Genomic DNA, 23,466 nt, shown 5'->3' with positions numbered 1-23,466 from the left:
GAGAATGATTTGGGTGCTATCTTCCTAATTAAAATACAATAAATTCTTGTGAAAAGCCAGGACATAGAAAAGTAGCACTAGAAAAGGCAAGGAAAAAAATGATATTGTGAAAAGCCTTCCCAAGTATTTAACATAATTATTTCAATATTTTGAATTTAATTTAGTATTGAATTTTCAATCACCAATTTAAATAGAGCAGCCCATAATCCCCATTTGAAACAGGAAGAGTGATAAATCCAATCTTTATTAAACTTCCACTTTTCAAACAGACACAAACTTTGTAAAAAGACAAAATATATAAACACTAAAATACAGGAAAACATTTTTAAATTCAACATATTTTACAGGGTACAAAGATTTGCAGCTGCAGAACTGAGAGCTGAGCCAGGGCTGGTGCTTGGGCTCAGTAACACAGGGTGAGATCAGTTCCAACAGCAAGACCCACATAATACACAAAATTATACACAAAACCAAGCTAGAGCTCACAGATACTCCCAAGTTTAAGGAGTTCAGTCTCCTCACTAAAACTCCATGGCATTCCAAACTGGGACAGTGCCCCAGCACCCAGAGATTGTGCTGGACTAAGGCAATGAATAAAAAATTAACTTCTGCCAGGGAATCACAGTGATGGCTCTGAGGCTGTTGCATCCCAAAGTCTGTGGGCAAGCACAGGGATTTTTAGTCTTAATTCCAAAAATATTTCTGGCTTTGGTTTCTGGGGTGAATTGCTACAGGTTAACTGGTTAATTAATCAGATGCAGGGATAGTGTCTGGCCTGGGAGGGGTGCCAGGCAATGGAAGAACACCAGATGTGGTGGGATCTGTTAAATTGTACGTGGTACTGAAATAATGACAGCAGAATTAAACTCCAGTTGTAATAATTTAGAGAATGCTCATCATTGCTTTTTCCAAGTGCTCTGTAAATGACAAAATTAATGAGGTATGGCAGAAGAATATCCATGCTTGGAATGGCTATCCAATCATGACTATCTGTGCCATGAATGACCACCAGTGACTGGCAGAAGATAAAAACCACCTTGAACTTAGCAGGGATTTAGGAATTTCCTTCTTCTCCTCTTTAGACACCCCTGCCGTTGTAAAACTCGTGGCCTACACCAAGGGTTCTACTTGGTCTAAGCCACAAGGACACCAAATAGGCAGGAATTCTAGAGCTGAGTGGGTGTCAGCATTCCCATTCCAGGGAGACACAGCTGGAATTCTCCTAAGAGCAAACTCACAGAGCACCCATTCTGACTGCTTCAGTCCTGCCTGTGGGTGCAGCAGATCATCTGGGAGCCTGGAGCAGATTCTGATGGATGGAGGTGACTGCTCTCTTCAGATAGTGGTGGCCAGCTGGAACTCTGGAGAGAACAGCAGCAACCTCCTTCTCCCTGGGGAAGATAAAATTATCACACATGTTGGAGAGGATCCCGAGTGCTCAACCTCCCATCCCAGCTTTGGGATGGAGTCAGGGCTCTGCCAGCTCACCCGATATCCCCAATGTGGGTGTGGACCCTGAAGGGAGGCACAGCAGATGGGTAATCATGAGAGACAGCCAGAGTCAACTCAAACTTGGCAAAAGCCACTGAAGAGGAGAACAGAAGCTTTACCCTGTGGAAATAAACACAAAGATCCATGCAAAACAGTCACATGGGCTGCTTCCACCTTGGAATCGGTGCCAGGAGCAGAAATAAGTGATAAGTGATGCAATAATAAGTGATGTCACTGATGGAACAAGCACAGTAACTTCTAAAGTTCTAGCACAGACAGGAACTTCAGGAACAAGATAAAAAAAGACCCTTCACACTTTATCAACACTTCAGAACGTAAACCCCCAACTTCTCCCACAGGAAAAGTTAATGTACACATAATTCACAGAACTATCCAGAAATTAGGGGAGAATAGAGACTAAAAATGTGTTTTCTAGTTAACATGAAACATTTCCAGGCAGTTAAGGTTTTCTAATGCTTGAAGTTGGACTGATTTACCTCCAGCTCCATGGGGGTTTTTGTGCTCTTGCAAAGGAAGCTACAAAATTAGAATAACCTCTGAAACAGCACCAAGGTGGGCAGAGCAAGTTCATAATTGGGCACCTCTTCATTAAAGACATGGATCAGTAATGGAAGGATGAGGTGAAATTGTATTTGTGTTGTACCACTGGGGCATGCCACAAAATTGGGAAGTAGCAAGGGGAAATGGAAAGTAAAGAAAGTAAACTTCAGTTTCAGTGCATCCCTCCTTCCATGACCGATTCTGCTTGGCTGAGACAAACACAAGAATAAAGGAAACAAAGCCCTCAGCTACAGGTAAGCTCTTGGCTCTGTTTCCTTTGCACTGCTACAATTTGGCCTCAACATTTAAGAAAGGCAAGTCAAGCAGGAAAACAGCAAGGAAGGAGAGGCTGATAGTCCTAAAATCAATGAATCCATGAACAGCCTAATTTCCATGCACTGAGACACTACAGTGCAATTGTATGAAGATAAATTAAATTGTTCTTAAAAACAGCAGCATAAAACGTCACTTTTAAGAAAACCAAATGGAAACTATTTCAGTGTTTTGCTTCTGATTATCTAGAAACTCCCTCTTAAGGCTGCTGTGAACTCCATCTTATTGAACCCACACAAGGATCATCAAAGTGCAGCTCCTGGCCCTGCACAGGACACCCCAACAATCCCATCACGATTTTCTGAATTTACTCACTCTGTGTCTTTGATATCTGTCTCCAGGAGTTGGAATTTTGCTCCCCACATCTGCAGAAATTCCAACTCATCTCCCAAGATTCTGCAGCGATTCACCACCAAGGAGATGTCAAAGAGAGCCTGGGAGATAAATCAGAAAGGAACATCAGCACTCAGGGGGTGACCATGTGATGCCTGAACACATAACTCATCCTAGAAAGCATAAAAAATAAATGTGGTTTAACTGCTACCTCAGTTTGGGTGGAAAAATGAAATTGTACAAGTATAACAAATGCACATTTTTTGCTTTAAATTTGTCCTTTCAGCTTTGCCAACAGCCACACAGCAACACAAAAGTTTGGCTTGGCAATTTAAACCTACATTCTTCAGGAGGCAAAATGACCTTCCGCTCATTTTTTTTTTTTTTTAAGGCAAAAAAAAAGTTTTTTAAATAAACTTCAGCTTTTAGGACTCCTGCCTTCAGAGACAGATATTTCCCCTCACACCTCAAAATATTCCTGAAGCAGATTTTGGTTTGGATTCCTGAAGCTTTCATTAAGGTGCTTTGCTTCTCAGCTCAGCTCAGCTCTATTTTCTCTGTTGGATTTTTTTTCAGAATCTTCTAAGTTTCCGTGGAATGTTACCTGGGGCAAGTGGGACAGTTTGGGACACTTCTTCTGCCAGCATCCCTGACTTTCAATAAACTGGAAGATGAGTTTTTGGACTAAACATGAGGAGGGTGGAGCTTGTTCCTCTGCAACACAAAAGAAACCCAGAAATCTTTGAAAAGCCATTTCATGAAGCATTAGGAGATGGAGCACACATTTAGTCTTCCCAACAAAAGATTAGCAGGGCTGCTACTTTCACAATATTCAGAAATCTCACCATCCAGGAAGGATTCAAAGTCCAGGCTCATGATGCTCCTGGAAGGATGTGCAGCGAAAAACTCATCATCTGAGAAAGGAAATTGAAAAAAATTCCAGTTATTTCCATGCTTAGTTCTGGAGTTACAGCTCTCCTCACCTTCAGAAACAGCCATGCATGACACAAATTTCTGAATTTTCATATGAAAACATATTCAAAGCCACTTCTCTCAGCTTACACACTGTAGTATGTTTTCTATTTCCTACTTTCAGCAGATCTGTAGAAATATGGACATTTTAGGTTTCTATTCTCTAACATTGCAAATTCATAAAACATAAACCTACTTATTTTGTGACTCACCTATTGGGGGTCCAAACACAGCTGTGAGTGTCACAGAATCATAAAGGAAATTAAAGACAGCTTGCTGCTCACTCCATTCTGTCAGCTCCCACTCAGTGAAGCTGAAAAGGGGAAAAAAATTCCACCATCACCCCAAGTTTCAACCAACCAACCCAAACAACATCTGAGGGACAAACATCAGAGTATTAAATGCTCTTGCAGCCCTTTCTACATCATACAACAATGAAATTGTCCAAAGCCAAACAGAGTCTTTAATTCCAACAGAATATAAGGGTCTCTTGGGAATGCAAGCATATTACTACAATTTTTATATAAATGTCAGTTTGGTGATTGAAGGAGAGTTGGATGCAGAAACCCTGAACACAGAGTACCACTGCAAAGCTGCTAATTGAATAACTGCCTCACACATGGAAGTCCTCCAAGGCTTTATTGCCTACCTTAGGCTGCAAGGAGATGGGCATTCCAAGATTTCCCACATCAAATAACAAGGAAAACCAAACCCAAACACATTCCAGTACAAATATGAGCCCTCAGAAACAGCTATTAAAAAATAAAACCTGGAGGTGTTTTCCTTACTCATATTTCTCCAGGATTTCCAGGCAGGTCCTTTCAGTGTTCTTGAGCTTCTCCATCTCAGCCAAACCAAGCTCATCCTCAGCATCCATCTGTGACAGTTCTCTGCAAGGATAAACCATCATAGGATGTGATACAGTGCTTAACAAACAGACCAACCCTCTGAAATCTGAGTGTGCAGCTGATTCCTAAATCCTCCTTGACATCTTACCTCAGAAGTTCCTCCTCTTGGGCTGTGATGCTTTGCAATTCTAAAGCAAAGACAAAAAAGGAGAGAAAAGGAAAAAAATGAGAGAAAAGAGCAGCACAGGCAGCCCTAATTTGCTGTGCACTCACTGTTCTTATGGAGTTAAAGCTTATAATTATTGGACAACAAAGTGCTGAATATGATAATGAGCACATGCTCTTCAGGTAAACAATTCTAAATTCCCTTTTTCCAGGGAGAAACCATCCTTTTCATTCTCTAACACCTATGTAACTAGCCATGTGCAATGCAGGAAAGACAGCAGCAGTGTCCTCTCAGAGTTAATGCATCAGGGTGGGGGGTGAGCATCACCCTATCATCCTCCCCAGGCTCTAAAACACCAGACAAAAAGTGCATTCAGCTGGTTCCCTTACCTTCCTGTACATTCTGCCCTCCTGCTGTTCCAGCACTGCAGCCAGCTTCCTTTGCATCCCAAAAAGAATCTGTGGGAAAGAAGTGTCAGGTCTGGGCAGAACTTCCAGATCCAATACTTAGAGTTTTCTTTATTTGTGGGCTCTAGACATCTCAGCACTTCAAAGTTAACTTAAAAATATACAAAAACATGGAAAAGTATCTACCAAAAACCTCAAAAGAGGTAACAACAAGGAGATTTGCACAGTTTATTGCACTGTTTTAGAGCTGCTACTGTGCAATTTGATTTCTACTCAAGGCATTGGAGATAAAAAATTGAAACTACAGAGCATCATGACACAATAATGCCAAGTTCTGACTGCAGCTTGTATCAAACAACCCCAAACTGACCTTTTAAACAGCAGCTGTGCAGAAAGAAGAGAAAGCAGCATATTGGCCACCTCTTTGGAAACACACACCTGATTCCAGAGCAACCACGGAGCTCTCTGCCTCCTTCACCCATTCATCCACCTTTTCTATTCTTGATTGGAGTTTTCTGTATTGCTCCTAAGATGGGAAAATCATACTTGAGTCAATGATATTATTGTAAAAGCTGAATTTTTTCTGGGATCACCATGGGGCTCTTTGTTTGCTAATTAATTAAAGCAGTTTGTGAAATTTGTCATTAGAGGCAAGAGGCAACTGACAAACCATGGGGGAACAGCCAATAATGCGAAATTACCAAATGCTTACAGAATCTAGAGCTTTGATATATACACATCTTTGATCCCTGGCACAATGCATTACTTGTGCACTTCCTTGTTACTTATCAGAGAACCCCTGAATGGTTTGGGTTGGAAAGGATTGTAAAGCTCATCCAATTCCAACCCCCTGCCATGGGCAGGGACACCTTCCACTATCCCAGCTTGCTCCAAGCCCCATCCAACCTGGCCTTGGACACTGCCAGGGATCCAGGGGCAGCCACAGCTTCTCTGGGCAAACCTGTGCCAGGGCCTCAGCCCCCTCACAGGGGAGAATTTCTTCCTAAATACTTGCTAATACTAGTAACCTACTTACTAACTCTGGTCTTGCTACAGTATAAAGAGCTCATTTGTGGTGGTGGTTCCTTTAATGCTCCCATTTTTCACTCTGCTAATCACCAAAACTCTTAGGCAGAATGTTCCTACAGTGTAACTGCAAGAATGTCACTGTCCCAATGTTATATTTGCATATAAATAAAGGGGAAATGTATTCATAAGAAAGAAACTTCCATCTGAGTACACACTATAATAATTAAACTCCTACACATTTAAAGACAAGAAATGTGGTAGAAGTGGTTTTTTAAAGGTAAATGCCTGCAGCCCTGTGGCTCCTTACCTCAGCACTCTGCAGCAATTTCCTGTACAATGTCTCCTTCTCATTGTGAGACAAGATTTTAGCCTCCTTGGTGAAACAGGACTTCATCTTGTTCAGTTCTGCTCCAAACTTACACAGCTGTGATGAATGGGAAATACAGAAGAGAAAGTGAATGGAAATATAATCCTTCCTGACTCTGGCTCAGCACCCAACCTCAGTGACATCTCCATGCCAAGCTAACAATGAATTATGAAAAATACTGTGTCTCTAAACAATTTAGACTTTATTTTCAAGGAATAGATCTTCATTCTTGGCATTAGAACCTCAGAAAACAAAATCTCTTGATCCACCTTGATCTCAATTCTTGTAGGATACTTTTATAAAATTTCTGGGTTTTCTATGCAGTAACTGTGGGTCATTTTTTTCCCCTTTAATATATTTCAAGGGACACATTTCCTTGCATTCTCCTGACATGCTGCAAGTTCTCAGCAGGTTTCTATTGAGGAAATATTTTGCCTTGTTTCACCTGCTGTTATTTTGTGACCATTCTGGTTCTTATGCAATGTGAATAAATCAATTAACCTCACTTCTTCATTACAAACAAACATTCTCTCCATGCAGCATTACCTCTTCATCAGTGCAGGTTCTCATTACTTCCCACAAACTCCTGGTCACGTTCACCAGGGGCTGATCCAGGACACTCACATGTGGTTTTAACCTGAAATATGGGGGGGGAAAAATTGAAAGTCTTGCAGCAATTTCACTGACCACATAAAGCAGCATGGTGATATTTACACAATTCCTTTCTAAATCTGTAATAAACTACTAACTATATTTTTACTTTTCCTTTATGTAATGTAGTAACTTTCTTCAGGCCATTTCCATGCACTCAGAGCTGAAAAAATGGAATTACTGATAAACTGTGTGACTGGAAAAGCACTCACTCCACTACTTTCTGAGACAGGTCCTGACAATCCTCCTCGTAAATCCTCAGCTTGGGCCGGTGAACGTACTGGCTGTGGATGAGATCTTCTGCAGTGGGAGGTGCACTCACTGCACACTGAGGGAAAACACAGGGAAAAGTAGGAGGAAAAATAAAAAAAGAAAAAAAAAATCCATATTTTTCAGAAATAGTAACTTCCAGTCATTCCAATTCTGCTTTCACACCTTGTGTTTCCTCACGCCAGAGCACAGGCTTCCTTTTGGGATATGTGCTTCATCATTAAGAGTTCAAAACAATCAAATTAAATATCACTGAAAGAGGTCTCCCTTTTAGATGAAGACTTGAAAATATTATATATTATGCAGATAAAAGAGTGCTCCCCAACAAAGCAATGCTTAATTCAAAGTCATGCTTAATTCAGAATTAAAGCCCCCAAGCCTTTAGGAAACCTTAGGAGCTTTATTCCTCAAATAAATATGAAGGGAGTATTTCAGCAAGCTGCCTGTACAGTAAAGTTCATAAATAACTGACATTAATTATTTCCACTCCTTCAGAGAAAGTTTTCAGGAGCTTTTGTGGGGGTGGTGTCTGTTTTTTATCAGTCACTAGTCCACAGTAGCAGTGTTATTAAGCCTGATGAATACTTAGAGACAACTCAGTAGGAATAAATTTGTAAACTAAACTGTAGTTAAGCTAGGAGAGTATTTTAAATAAAAAATTGAAAGGATTTAGACGGCAGACTTCTCTTCTGTATTTCTTCTCCTTTCTTTAGGTGAGGAAATAAAAGTAGTAATATCATAGTGAAACATTTCTAAAGGAGAGGGCAGAACAGGCAGGAGGAGCTCAGAGTAGCTGCAGGCAGTAGTGGCTGACAGATACAGTGAGAAGGTAAAGTGAAAAGGTCAGACTGAGATCCTAATTCTTTCAAATTTATTGTCCTTAAAACGAATTTAAAAAGCAAGAATTGGCATATTTATCCAAGAAGAGTAATCCTGAATATATGGTATTTGGTGAGGAGATGGAAATCTGTTCTGTTTTTCATTTAAAGATGTCTGACTTGCTAAAATTTAAACCCCAAGCCAACAAAGGAGTATTATTTAAGGTAATGATATTGTTCCACTCACACTGGCTGGAAGCTGGCTGTGCCTGGGCTTCTGGATCACAACATGCACTTGAAGAAGGGTAAAAAACTCCCCAACTGTGATAGCACCACTCTGAAATTTCTGTGCATTTGAGGAAAAACATACAGGTAAGTCAATTTTTCAAGACAGCATGCTCACTAGTGTATAAACACAGGAGGTTTTTTCCTGTTAGGACAGGAAATTGCTGTCTTCCAGCCCTGTCCATACCTCCCATAAATTTTCTTCACAAATGCTGTCCGTGAGAAGCTGGGATTCCACCTGGCTGCTGCGCTGGACTGGGAAAACAAAACAGAAAGGGGGAGTATTGGTGGGTTAATAACATCCCTACAGGGCAAAGAACACAAGGTTTGGGACTCTCATCACAAATGGTGTCTTACTTGTGGACTCTATGTCAGCCTTCACAGAATCCAGGGAGCTGCTGGTGCTGGCCTGGGGACACCCAGGGCTTTTAGCTGAGAGATGTGGAGGCTCCCCAGCTTCATCAGCTTCTGCTTGGTCCTGAGGCACAACATCAAGAGACTCCTAATATTAACAAATTGAAAAAAATAAATTAATGTAGTTATATAAGACAACCCAACTGGATCAGTGGTTTATTGTAGCTGTTCCTTGAAAGGATTAAAGGGATACTATGCAGAGAATGGTCTAAAATTGGCAAATCCCTCATTGTGCCCGTTTTGCCTGGTACAGGAGTGCTGCACACACCAAACCACAGGGAATCACACAGGAAAATGACAGCAGACTGGTGGTTATGAAAAACAAGAACACCTACTAACAGATCCACTTACACCCCCAAAACTTTAGCCCTGGTGGTGTTCCCATATCCTTACAGTGAGGGCCCAAGCTCACCTCCAAGTCCTGAGAGGCCCCAGCATCCACATGTTGATCCCTCTTGGCCTTCTTTGGGCTTTGAGCATCCTCCTCAGTTTGTCCTAAAGCTCTTTTCATGTTGCAACTTTTTGTCTCTTCAAATGGATCCTTTTCAGAGTGGGGAATTTGTTTTTTATTTTTATCATCCCAAGTGTTTTCCATGAGTTCGGAGCTGACAGATTCATTGGAATCCATTTCCTCCAGGCACACAGGGAGAAATTCTTCTGCTATGAACTGAAAAGGACTGAAGTTCTGCCTGCTGGACTTGTTACCTGGGGTTTCACTGGTGTTGGCTGGAACTGGGGCTTCTACTCTGTCTGATTTTGTATTTATGTCCTGTGCACTGGAAACACGATTTCTCTTGTTTGGTAATTTAGGCTGGAATATACCCAGAGGGATATTTATTCCTGGATATTTATCCTTTGGTGCCATCCCTATGGGATCAGCTCCAGATTCCAGACCTGTGTTCTCCTGCTTTTTGGGCTCAAACAAGTTATTTGCTTCACTGACAGTGCTTTTTCCCAACCTCAGGGTATCTTCTGGCTGAGCTGAGGAACCGGGCAACTGGTCAGAAGAAGCAGTTTTGGAAACAGAAGTAGATTTCCTTGTCAAACTCAGCAGTTTTGAACAAACACCTATAATTCCTGAAGCTTCTGGTGGAAGAGTGGCTTGTGTCTGATCCCCTGAACTGTCACTGACCAAAGGCTGCCTGGCTTGTTCAGAGTTTATTTGGAAATCTTTTGGAGATGCCTCCCCTTCAGTTGACAGCTCCTCATTTTTCTTGGATTCCTTGTTAGCAGCAGGAAGGAGGTTTGCTCCAGCCAAGCCCAAATCTGATTCTCCAGGCTGAGATGAATTCTCTTCCACTAGCTGGTTTTTCTGAGTACCAGGGGCATCTGGATGAGCCTTCCAAGGATCTGATCCCTGCATGGGAAAGGCAGCACAGGATCCCAAAGTGCCACTTTCTTCCCTGTGATCCACAGGGCCCTTACTTGGGAACTCCAAAGATACTCCCTTTGACTGGAGTTTTTCTGGTGGTGTGAGATCCTGCTCCCTGCTCAGAGGGACAGAATTATCTGTGGGAAGGCCATGATCCTGTGGTGCCCCCACATCCACAGTACTTTCCTGAAGGGAGACAGAATAAATGGAATGTGGTGTTGTGCCACTGGCGACCTGGGTAGCTCCTTTCTCACTAGGAAATGCTGAGACTGATGAAACAGAAAAGGGAAGAGGTTTTGTGGCATCTTGTGAGGAATCCATTTCCCCTCTGCAGGGCACCAGCCCCCCATGGATGTGCTGTGGTGGCTGCTGGGTGTTTGTGTGGGGCACCTGCTGGGCCTCAAACCCACAGATGTTCCTACTGACAGCAACAGTGTGGGATGCAGTGATGTCCATGTCCTCCTGGTCGTGGGCAAACACAATGGTTTTGTCATCAGGAATGGCTGGGATGGGCTGTCTGTGCCACCCTGTGTGAGTTGTGGTGATCTCCATGTCCTCAGCCAGAGCAAAGCTGATGCTTCTGCCATGTGCAGCCTCCTGCCCACCCTGCTCCACCGGCGTTGTCGTGGTGACCCCTTTTTCCAAGGACATTGTTTCATTTCCACCTTGACCAAAACATCCAGGTGCTGCTTTGTTTTGTGACAAAACACTGATCGTGTAAACTGGAACCATCACCACACCCCTGCCAGTCATGTCCATGTTTTCACCATGGGGAAACACAACAGACTTTTCTCCAGAGAAGGACAACTGGGAACTTTCCTTGGGTGCCTCAGATGTCCCGGCCCACACTGGTTCTTCTGCATCCTTCTGGAGCAGCCCAGGAGCTGAGGGAGGAGTTTTTAAATCCTCTCTTGAAGAACCTGTTTCACCCATGGAAAAATGTCTGTCAGAGTCTCCTTGGGTTGGCAATACTTTGCTTACTGCACTCACAGGCTGGGGTTTCTCTTGCCTCTCTGAGTTTTGGCCCTCTGCATTTATTCCTATTACTGTCCCAGACTGCTCATTTCCTGCCATTCCTGAGGGAGCAGGATTGTTACTTGGAGCCAAAGCAGTAACAATTTGCTTGTTGGTGTTCATTTTCAAGTCCCCACATTCCACTGCTGCAGTTTGACTCACGATATCCCCACCATGACGACTGGAAAGTGGGAAGGGCTGGTTTTGCAGCTGCTTGGATACTGCAGTGTTTTGATTATTAAATCCTTGTTCTGTGTTAATAGGAGCAATCTCAAAGGCAGCAGGATGAGCTTTGGTTATGTCCATGCTTTGGTCACCTAAAAACACGCCTGTTGTGTCATTTGTACAGAAATCTGAGGGGCTTGGAAGGTTTTCTCCCAGAGGCTGTGATGCAATTTCTTGGCTTTGCAAAGACAGGGATGCACCAGTGTCAGTGACAACATCCTCGGGGACTCCTCTGTTTTGCTCTTGCAGCAGACACATGCTCTTGGCACAGGAACTCAGACCACTTGCCTCGAAGTTGGTTTTTCCCAGCTTCTTATCAACCATTATCATCTGAAGATCTTGAGCATTCCTCTCCACAGCCTGGCTCCTTTTAATATTCCTATCAATACTCCTCACTTCAACATTTTCCTTGTCCATATCTACAGAGTATACAGATATGTCACCCTCAGCGACATTTTTGTTCTGGTTCTTTCTTGGAATGATTTTACAGGGCATTAGTTTTGGCTCTGCTGTTAACCCACTGCTTTGACCATCAAAGAAAACAGTGTGGCATCTTGTTATTTCCATTTCTTCCTGCTCAGTTACATTGGAAGACATGGATCTGTTGCCCAGGAAATGAGGTTTGCACGTGACAGAGGTGAACACTGCAGTGGGATGTTCATTATCAACATTCTCTCCACCATCCTTAATAAAAGTTTTAGCCAAGTCCATGTCTTCTCCTCCAAATATTACTGTCTTCTCACCTGAAAAAACAAGCTGGGGGTTTGCAGAGGGACCAAACCTGCTCTTTGGAACACCACCAGCTACAAAATGTGTATATGAGCCAAACCCAGAGCTGGCTGCAGCAGGACCACAAGCTTGAGACACGTTTTCCATGTATCCACCTGAGGCTGAAGGCAGTTCAAGGGCACTGTTTTTATAGGGCCCAGCAGCAGGATTATCTGCAGGTGCCAGACCCTTTGGGATGTCACCACGTGCCAGCGGAGGGTTGCTACTCACTGGCTTTTCACAGGTTTTATGGCATGAACTACTCTGTTCTGTGGTGCTGGCCTCATAGATGATGTCTGTGTAATTCCCAGTCATTTCCATGTCCTCACACTTGGAGAACACAATGGTTTTGTCCCCTCGGAAGATGGTCTCAGATGAAACAGATCCCTGGATGGCAGCCAGTGCCCCGGCCTCCTGCCTGCCAGCCCGCAGCACTGGGGGCTCTCCTCTGCCTTCAGCACTGGCTGCTTTCCTGTCTGCACAGAGCTGAGGGTCCTGCTGAACATTCAAGCTGGGATTAGATGCTCTCCTGAACACAGAATTATCTAACTCCATGGGTGGGAAATCCTTTTGGAAGTTGAGCCTTTGGTTCCCGACAGCGGAGAGGGCAAAGGACACCTTTGCAGTGTGACTGGTTGTCACGTCCATGCCCTCGTCTGCAAACGCCTGGGTGACATCCCCACACTCCCACTGCTCTGCTGGAACCTCACTGATGCCAGGGAATGGAATTTTAACGTCAGCTGCCTCACATTTTGTCATGTCCATCCCACCTTCTCTGCCTCGAAACACTCTTGTCACATTGCAGGTGTCCAGCGGCTCCTGGGAACAGCCAAACTCCCCAGACAGCTGTGTCACATCTCGCGAGCCTTGGGAAGGGACACAGCAAACATTGTCCTTGTCAGCTCTCTCAGCAGGATTGTTTGACTTCAGTCTCAGCAGAAATTCATTGAAATCTATTTTTTTCACAGGAGTGGCTTCTTCCTTCTGTTCCAAAGAGGGGCACGGATGGTTTGTGGAGTCAGAGAGCAAGCTCAGTTCCTTGCTGGTTTCTGCCTTCCCCTGGCTGGAGTTTAACTTAGCCAGGAAGGAGTTGAAGTCTATTTTCTCAGTTCTGTCGGGCTGGTGGGTGCTGAGGTTCCGTGAGATCATGGCTGTGTGACTGGCTGTCATCTCCATCTCATTCTCCTCCGAGAACAGCAGGGTGGTGTCCTGTCTGTCTGTCCTTGGAACAGCATGGTCCATGTCATGCCACTGAAAAACAACGAAAAAGGAGAATTCAGTGACTGGCACTAGAACAAATAATCAGTGGTTTATTCTATTTAAAACAGAAGTCAGCTAATGCTAATTAATGTAAACTCCTAAGATCTTAGCTCTATAAGTATTTTTCTAAAAAACACCCCAACCTGTTAATTTCAGGCCTCCCTGATCAGCAGTAACATATTTGAGGAAAGGGCAATGACTAAATTATGCAAATATATAACATTTAAATGGCATTTAACAAAACAACATGTGTCATCTTACACTTCACATCTAACCACATCTTAGCAAGCACAGACCTCTTATTGAGTCTTATGGAATGTTGGGAATTTAGCTGCTAGAGACTGGAAAAATACAAAACCGTGGCTAATTCCAAGTTCTGCACCTGCTAGATAGCGTGTCCTTGGGCCTAGCTGTAGTATAATAACGAATAGTGAAAGAGACATGAGAAAAGAGAGATGTAACCCCTAAGGAATGAGGAAGAGTTCATGGTATAGTTTAACCAATAGATTGCTTGGCTTACAGAATATTCATAAGCTTATTATTTGCTGTATAAGTGTTTGATGCTTTCTTCAATAAACTGGACCTGTGATGAACCAGCTGGTGTCCGGGTCCCCTTCCTACGACAAAGGATCAGTATTTTCTATTTCTCTACAACATGATTTAAACCCTTTATTTCCACCAGTTTATCTCCAGTTGCTCCAAAGCAGCATCACCATGCTGGATGTTTCAAAAGACTTTTTCACCACTGATAAGGGAGATTTTAGTCTCTTGAACATAAAGCACTCACAGAAAGCTGTGGGGGAAAACTGTAAAGAGATATATTTTATCAAGCATAATGAATATATTTGTAACCAGATGATAAATTGTCCAGACCCGGTGAATTATCACAACACTTGTTCTCCAAAAACTACTGGCCTAGAACTGCTCAATGCCCATTGTGTAAGAAGGAGAACTTACAAAAGTTTGTAATCAGTGGTGGCCACTTTATACTCTGGAAGATCAAGAGATGTGGCCTAAGGATAGAACCTTGCAGTATAATAAATTATATTATATACAAATAATACTGCAATTTATGTTGTTTCACAGAATGGAAAATAAGTGGGATGAAATTCCTTGAAAAGGAAAAGAAAGGCAAAGGGTTAAAAGAAGTGCTTAAAGTGCAGGCAAGAAGAACAGGAGAATTGTTTAGAGCTGATGGTGGCTCTGTGGCAAAGAACAAAGGGGCTGAATCATGAATCACCAGGGAATACAGTTATACACATAAATAAGTCTTGGAAAAGTGGACTGGAACAGAAAGAATGTTTTAGGGGATAGGAGGATTTTGATCCAATTGTGGGACAGGCTAGAAGGCAGCAAGGAGGTGTTGGGAGAGATGCTAGGGAAGTTTGATGGCTCCCCTCCAGCAGGTGGTTGGGAATTATGGTCCAGTAGCCTTGTTTTTAATAGTGGATTTAATGCCATGGAGAAAGGTGGCAGGAGTTTAAAGGAAAAATCCAAAGAGAGCTGCTAAAATATTTGAAACCATAAATAGGATTCAGGACCCCCCTCAGTCAGAAACAATTGGTTAATTGTACCAAGTATACTTTAGTAACTTGTGGTAATTAGTGGCTGAAGTATATCTGGCAATTTGCATTGTGATAATCACTGTCTGAAATGTATTTGGCACTTTGTGTTGTGACAGTTTACAGCTGAAATGTATTTAGCAATTTGTAAAAAAAGGGGACACTGGAAAAGGGAGTGTCCCCAGGCCAGGCAAATCAAAGAAAGAACCTAAACCAGGTTTTTCAAGACATCAAGCCCAAGACCTTAAGTGAAAATTAAAAATCCCCCTAAAGGAACCAGAGGAATCATCCTCAGCTGAGCCCTGGTTACATTAGTGCTGGGAATGAAAAGGTAAATTTTTAAATTGATACAGAAACAACTTACTCAGTACTAAATTTGAGCAAAGGAAAACTTAGCTCATAACCTAAATGTTGAGAGGGCAACAGGGAAGAAAGAGAACAAGCCTTTTTTACAATGATTACTATTTAAATTAATAAAACAGTGGGGGAAACACCAGTCTGTATACTCCTGAATGCTCAATCCCCTTGCTGGGGAGAGATTAATTGGGAAAATTGGATGTTCAAATAACTTTCTAGGATGGGGACATACAAATTGAACCACCAGAATCAAAAGCCATCAAGGCAAAGATTTTTATGTTACAGGACTAAGAAGAGTTGGACAAAATCCCAGAGGAGGCAGAGAATGCTGTGACCCTGCTGGTATGGGCAACTGAGATACCTGGATGACCAAAGGTGGCCAAGTTGGTGAGGATTACTCTCAAACCTGAAGCCAGACTGGTAAAGCAAAACCAACATCCTATTAAGTCTGAGGCAAAGGCAAGTTGGAGAGACTTGTATAAGATTTTTAGAATATTGAAAGAATATGAATCAGAATATAACACATCAGTACTATCAGTTATAGATTTAAGATTTAAGGATCATTAATGAAAAGTTCCTGATATTCATCCAGCGGTAGCTAATCTGTACACACTCTTGACAGCAAATAAAATTGGAAAGGATTCTGCCAGCAATCAAGACTGAAAGTAAGTGACTCAATGCTACTGTAATTCTGCTACATTTCTTAGAACTATCTGGATACAGGGTGTTAAAGAAAATGGCACAAATAAGCAAAGAAGCAGTAACATATTTTAGTTTTGATATCTTGCAGGGAAAAAGAAAGAAGCTTGGGAAGCAGCTGAAAAGAAGCCATTTGCCAGACTCCAGAGGCAAGGACTATGAGCCTTCTTATGGATGGTGTCACTTATGGATTGCACTTATGGGGTACTGGCAAAACCCTTGCATGGCCCTCCACCAAAAATACTTGGTTTGGACTCCTGAGAGCCAGAGCACCTGAAAAACCCTGAAAGAGCCTTAATGCCACCCCCTGCACTGAGAGCCTCACTCTTGAACCAAACCATTTGAGTTATCTGTGCATGAAAGGATGCACCTGGCACTGGGGGCACTGGCTGGTGCCTGGGGTCATGGAAGCAGCCTGTCCAAACAACTGGACAGTGCAAGGGAAGGTGACCCAGGTACCTGAGAGCAGTGGTGGCTACAGAGAGGCACAAAAGCTGATATGTGTCCCCCAGGGGCACAGCTGGAGCAAAAAGGAGGACATGGGACATTGCCAGCAGGATGTCCTTGTAAAGCCCATCAGTTGGAGACTTCCCAGTTAATGCAGGGAATCAATTAGCTGACAGAACAGCAAGAGAAGTTACTGAAAAAGGTATCCTTGCACTAATACCTAGCAAAAAGTTCAATGTCTGGGAACAAAAACCAAACCAGGACAGGCATTTAGCCCCACTATTGGAAGCCATGGAAAATCCCAGCAAGTGATTAGTAAATTCATGCAGGTGAGTAATTGCACCTCCAAATTAATGTATAAGATAACAGAACTAACACCATCAAGAAACACTTCAGGAAATAGAAAATATAGTAGCTAATGTATAAAGGAATACAGTAAGCACAAAGATGACAGAAATTAAGATTAGTTACTGAAAAATAAGTAATTTGTTTTGCAAAATAATCTCAAGGAAGGAAGGCCAGTTAAACAGAGGAATTTACCAGGTAATTATTGGCAAACTGAATTTGCAGAACTGCCCAGGCAGAATGAGGAGCTGGTACATTTTAGTGTTTTGGTACTTTCTCTAGATGACCAGAAACTTTCCCATGCCACACCAACAAGGCAAGGGAAGCCACAAAATTTTACTGAAATTAATATAATAGTATTAAAATTAACTCTTGTAAGTTTTAAAAGGTACATTGTTACTAAGAAATCATTGGGACCAGACTTCCCTGTACATCCTTTCAAACCAGAAGATCTGGTGTTCATCAGAACCTGGGGTTTTGGACCAACCCAGGAGAAGTGGAAGGGACAATATCAATCCCTCTGGTGGCCTACACTGTACTCAGAGTGGAGGGAATTGAACCCTGAGCTCATCACATGTGGGTAAAACAAGAACCACACACTAAACAGCAAGACTGACTCACACTGTGCAGTTTTTATGTAGATATAAAAATCCTATTGTTTTAGGATAGGACATGATTTTATAGGGAAATATTATTTATTACATCTAGATGAAAATGATAAATAATTACATATTTATAGTAATAATATAAACTATATTAATGTCTTGGAAGAAAAACGTAGTCTTAAAGTTAGTGCAAGATTTTGGCAAATTACAGAATGTAACTTTTATAACATAGGACCTTACAAAGCAGATTAGCTTTAGAGCTATTACTGTTACACCAACATGAAATATGTGGTTATTTAAATTAAAAAAATTCTTGTTGTGTGTACATTCCAAATATGACTGTTAAATGAGATGATCAAATATGATAAGAACTGGTTGCTGCATCTAGCAGAGAATTAAGGGCAGAATTAGAAAGTAATTAGTTAAATAAACTATTTAAAGAATTTATATTTTCTTTGACTGGTTAATTGGCCTTACTTTTGCAAAATATAACTGTGATCATATGAATATGTGATTATTACACTTGCCTTTAAAACTTATATTAGCAAAAAAAGTGAGGTTCATGAAGGCTTGCAAAGCAGACAAGAGTGGAGAAACTACTGCATTACTGAGAAGTTGTAAAGCAATTTCAGAAGCAAGAGTTATTTATGTTGCAGTCTGATGACTATCAGATTAGGACACACTTCAAAACACAGAATACTCAGTTTCAAGAGAATTTTATGTGAATACAAAGGCAGTTAATACTTTTAATCTTTACTACACAAATTCTTGTGATGTATTTTGGACACTGGTATTTTCAGCACCAAAAAATTAAAGTCTTCACATACCTCAGTCTGCTGTCCCAATGCCTGGATGGGGGCATGAAGCAGAGTGTTCATCCCTGTGGAAAGAAAGGGAATGCTCCAGTTTTTGTGCTGTTTGTTCATTATTTTATCCACTGAACTGAAGCTCAAGGCACTGAGTAAATAAATACAATTAAACCCAAATATATTCTGAAAAATATTTTCATTACTCCCTTCAGCACCTCGAAGGGCCACCCAGACTTCCATAACAGGATCCTTGTAAACAGTTCCAAGGGACAGAGCCCATCCAGAGTGAGCTCTCCCAAGGCAGGGAGATTGCTCTAGGCACATTAAAATTCCTCACACATAATCAATAGCTTTAAATAAACAGAGTCATTTAAATCTTTTCTTAAACTCACCAGTGATCTCACATGGAACAGCCCCAGGGTCTTCATTCCTACAAAAGGTGGGTTTGAGAAAGAAGTTTGTTAAAAGGTTTCAAAGGGAAGCCTTGATCTGTAAGCTGAAGAGGCAGAGAACTGTGCTGCACAGAATTCCATGGCAGAACCCATGTGGATCTGGGCAGCAGGTACCAGACACTGCTTATCTGTCTTCAACATATATTCTAATTTGAGTCACAGCCTTATTTTTCCCATGGAATTATCTATTATGCCACAGACCATTGTTCAGTGGTATTTTAATTTTTAAATGACAAGAAAGATTAATTCTTTATTTTTCATAGAGTCTATGGTTCTGTGAAATTCCCCTTCTCACATACAAAGTGTCTTATCTGTTATTTTACCACCAAGTGTTTTTAATTTTACAGATCCCACCACTGTGCTTTATCTACAAGAGCTTTTAGGCCAGACTAACACTTTATCTATTTCTGAGGAGAAAGTTTGTTAGTGAACATTGAATAATAAATATCTATCAGACATGATACTTACTGATTAGTCAAGGTATCATCCTTCTCATCTGCTGAACACCCTAAAAATAAGAAAATGACAACATCACAATGTGAGAAGCATGATCACAGTTGTACTTGATTATCTTAAAGGTTTTCCCAACCCACACAATTCTGACTCAGTATGAGACAAGAGTGAAGTGCACAGAAAACAGTGTTCTGAAGTTCTCACTCCTGATGTGTCTTCTCAAGGCAAGAACTCTGTGACTAAGGAGTTTTCAGCCAGAACAAAGAGCTGAACACGTTGTTCCTTTCCCAAATGGAAAAGTTCTGATTTCTTAAATTCAAGCTAAAATCTTGTTGCTCATAGTCTGGGGAAAGTAACCTGTCAGGAACAGAAAAAGGAGTTTTACCTGTATTTTCTGTCTGTGATGTGCTGTTCTTAAGATCTCGCTGGAAGACTCTGAAGCTAAGAACAAAACCACCAGCTTTTAAAAACACAAAACCATCTCTAAAAGCAAATTTAAAAAGAATTTCAGCACTAATTTATATATCTTATACATGTTCTGAAATGAGATATTAAAAGACAGAAGTGTACTGAATCCAGCTGTAATTTTCAGGGAAAAGATGCCACTATGACAGTTAAGATGCATGAATGGAAAACAAAAATTCCTAACTGTATGAATTTCACTGAACTGGGGGCATTTTTTCAGGCAGGAAAATGAATAATGGTTCTCAGGGCAACCCAACTCATAACAACCTTCCTGCTGCTTGCAGCCATTTGTGAATACTCAGTGAGGACACTTTCAGGGGGAAGGGATGTTACTCCCTGCATTTCTGGCTGAGGAAGGGGTGTGGGTGTGCAGCTCCCTCACTTGATGGTGCTGGCGAAGCTGACCCTGCGCGAGCTCCTCCTGCGCCTCTCTCCGTGGATGTCCTGCCAACAAAAAACACAACAGCTCGCTACCCACGACAGGCACAGCTCCCCAGGAAACACAAAACCAAACAAAAGTGCTGTATGAATATTAGTATCAAAAATGGGGCATCAAAACCACCTCTGTTATTAGAGTGACACAGCTGAATCAGCAAAACACTGAGGGGGATTGGTAGGAAAGGGCTTGGTAGACTTACCTCTGTAATTTCATTCCCATTTCCCAGATCATCCAGAGGAGTTCGTGGAGCCTTTAAAATCTGAAAGAAAATACGGAAAATTTTGAAAGAAAATGCAGCTGAGAGTGCAGCTGCAGGTTTTCTGAGGAATGCTGGAGGTTACTCACAGAGGACAGTCGCTTCCTTCTGATGTGCTCTGTGTTATCCCTGCAGGGCAAAAAAAGGAAACGGGTATCAAGGAAACAGGCATCAATGCTTAAAGTTTTGATTTCATGTATTTTTCATGTATTTGGAGTTCTGTACACTGTTAAATGCCTCAGTGTAACTTCCAGTAGTTCCCCACCTTTCTTTCCCACAAGGAACAGGCCCTTATTGACACATTCCTAAATTTTCTGTTTTGTCTTGCCTGGTACTTCTCCAAGGACATTTTTATTTTGCACCACATAATCACTGGCATAATAAAGGTAGGGGAGGTGGGCAGAACCCAGGAGGGACATTACCTAACCAACTGCTCCTCTAACTGGACAATATTGGCCAGATATTCTAATTGCCTGATCTTATCAATTGCAAGGATCTAATTTGGGGCACTGTTTTTCACCACATTATGTACCTGAAGGCTTCCAAGTAAAGGTTTGCTTTTATATTATCATTATATAGCCTGGAAAAGTCTGTGTTCTATTTCCAGGCATCAGTATGAAGGCACAAAATTGCACCAAGGTATGTGTCCTGAATGGTCCTGCCACGGTTTTGAGGTTAATAAATTGATTTCTCTGTTATTTTTACAAGTGTGAAATTAAATAAACAACGTGCTTGGAACAGACTGATCATTTCAGCACTGGTTCCCAGGATAAGCTTTGGAAAACTCAGCAGATTGCCCCCTAAATCCCATGGTCAGTTCATCTCCTGACAATCCACCACTATGAAATCCCCTCACCAAACACCAAAGAAACTCCCTGGTCTTCATCACAACAGAAAACACATTTCATTCAAGGGATGCTGAAGTGCATTACAAAAGGTTTTGCCTCTAAAGGGCAACATTTATACCACAGTAAAATTCTTAGAGAGTTTCAACTCACATTTCCATGTTAGGGTCTGTGTAAATCTTGTCCATTGCTGAAGGATATGCTTTTCCTATAAAATACTGCACCAAAATACAAAACCATTAATGAGCCTCAGTAGGAAAACTGCATAAACCCACAGATGGCTATTAGCCTTTGATGCTGTGTTTCTTCTGTGTTTTTTTTCCTCTCTAGTCACAGAAATGCTCTGAAGTACAACAGGCCTCTCAAGTCAACGTTCTCCTGTTATATTCACATTAGAGATATATTTCCTATTGTATACCATGTTAGAAAACAGCTGTGCTAACAATTTAAGTATTACTGGTTATCTGACCTTTTATTTAAAGTTAAGATTCCGGTAAATGCTGGGAGATAAATGATCAAACCTTATCCATGACAATGTTTGCTTTGACACATACAAGACATCTTCCCTCTCTCTCTAAACTGAATTTCTGGTATTTCAGCTTATGCCTGTTGCTTTTTGTTCCTTCTCTAGATACAACCAGAAGAGCATGGCTCAATTCTCTTAAAACCCTCCTGAAAGGAATAAAAGGAATGTGTTTTTACAAACTATGAGTCTGCCTAAGCCAAAGACTGATAGGCGAGTTAAGCAACAGGAGAATGTTACTTATTGACACAAACTGTTGCTTTTCCAAGGGGCTGCTAAATTCCTGGACACGGGGAAAAAGTACAAACATAAAAGAAAAGGAGGGGACAGGGGTGCACATTAGAAGAGGGTCTGTATTAGGCAGTTCAGGAAGTCTGTATCTCTCAAGTACCTCAGCCTATGGAGAAGGGTAAATCAGGATAAAAAGGAGGCTGCATCCCCCAGCAATCTGAGAGACCTCATGGAAAATGGCCCATGGCTTCTCCCTTTATTCATGACTAAAGCTACGTGACTCCTCTGTCTCCTTTTTAGACATAAACCTCATGAATTAATTTTCCCAATGCAGGGAACAATTCCTTCCCAATATCCCATCTAAACCCACCGTCGGCCAGGCTGAACACACAAAGAAGGGAAGGACAGGGAAGATCGCTGTGGGAGAAAAGCCTGGAGCTATAAAAGGCCTGATCACTCTGCTATTGGGGATATTAATCTGAAATTCACTTCTCAATCACCTTCTTTAACTGTTCTTCTCTAATCCTGCTTGAAAGATCGCTACAATCCTTGAGGGACGAGCTGCGAGCTGTGCTGATGAAGACCCCCCCACTTTTTATTCCCCCGTTTGACTCTGCGAACACGGGAATGGCTCCAGAACACTTCAGTCCATCCCTGCCGCCCATCCCGCCCCTCCTCGGCCTTTTCCCCATAGGATAAACCCACATAATCTCTTTTTTCCGTCTCTTTTTGTCCCCGCGCCCTCGCTTTACAGCCCACACAGCCCAGGAGCCAATCACTCATCGATCACAAACTCTGCATTAATCACCTCTGCATTAATTACACCACATTAATTAATTCTGTCTGTTCCTCAGACATTAATTACCGCCCTTATCGCGGGGTTCCCCACACGCTCCGCGCCCACCGCAGGCGGCACCGCCTCAGCCCCGCTCCCATCCCGCCGCTCCCGGGGCAGCGCCTCCCGCCTTCTCCCGCGCTCCTTCTCCGCAGCGCCCGCCCGGCCCCGCCAACGGCCGCCGCCCCTCCCGCACCGCCTCTCCTCGGAGGGAACCGCTCGGCCGCCCTTACCTCCCGCTCGGGGCCTCCCGCTCCCGAATCCCGGTTTCCGGGTCCGCGGCCCCGGTTCCCGCTCCCCGGCCGCCGCCTCCCGGTTCAAATCCAACCGCCCGCCCCGCGCCGTGACGACACATTGGCGCCGTACAGGACGGCTGCCCCCTTGTGCCGTACAACATGGCGCCCCCTTGCGCCGTACAACATGGCGGCCTCCGTGGGTGGCCCCGCTGCTGCCATTTCGGTGTCTCTCGGGGCCCACACGCCCGCAGCCGCGGTGACGGGGGTGGCGCGGTACCGCACCGGCTCCGCGGCGTTCTGGGTCGTGGCACGGAGGCTTCGCT

General features: G+C 42.6%; 1 protein-coding gene across 1 annotated transcript; it reads right to left on the bottom strand.

Annotated features, from left to right (window-relative positions):
* Positions 1-258: 258 nt before the first annotated feature.
* On the bottom strand, positions 259-23,362 carry KNL1 (kinetochore scaffold 1). Its single transcript, XM_063158430.1, is given in 27 exon segments — positions 259-1,391; positions 1,489-1,611; positions 2,701-2,819; positions 3,323-3,432; positions 3,564-3,632; positions 3,903-4,003; positions 4,479-4,580; positions 4,687-4,726; positions 5,094-5,162; positions 5,550-5,637; positions 6,448-6,564; positions 7,054-7,144; positions 7,371-7,486; positions 8,494-8,592; positions 8,719-8,786; positions 8,889-9,033; positions 9,358-13,575; positions 18,427-18,479; positions 18,801-18,838; positions 19,329-19,368; positions 19,699-19,754; positions 20,161-20,222; positions 20,417-20,476; positions 20,563-20,602; positions 21,472-21,526; positions 23,141-23,248; positions 23,251-23,362. Coding segments are annotated over 27 exon segments (6,405 nt in total). The 3' UTR covers positions 259-1,285.
* Positions 23,363-23,466: the final 104 nt, after the last annotated feature.

Source organism: Melospiza melodia, chromosome 6 (genome assembly GCF_035770615.1).
Source record: "Melospiza melodia melodia isolate bMelMel2 chromosome 6, bMelMel2.pri, whole genome shotgun sequence".
In the NCBI taxonomy this organism is placed as follows: domain Eukaryota; kingdom Metazoa; phylum Chordata; class Aves; order Passeriformes; family Passerellidae; genus Melospiza; species Melospiza melodia.
Note: the sequence above shows the minus strand (reverse complement) of the source record. Positions and strands in the feature narration are given on the sequence as shown.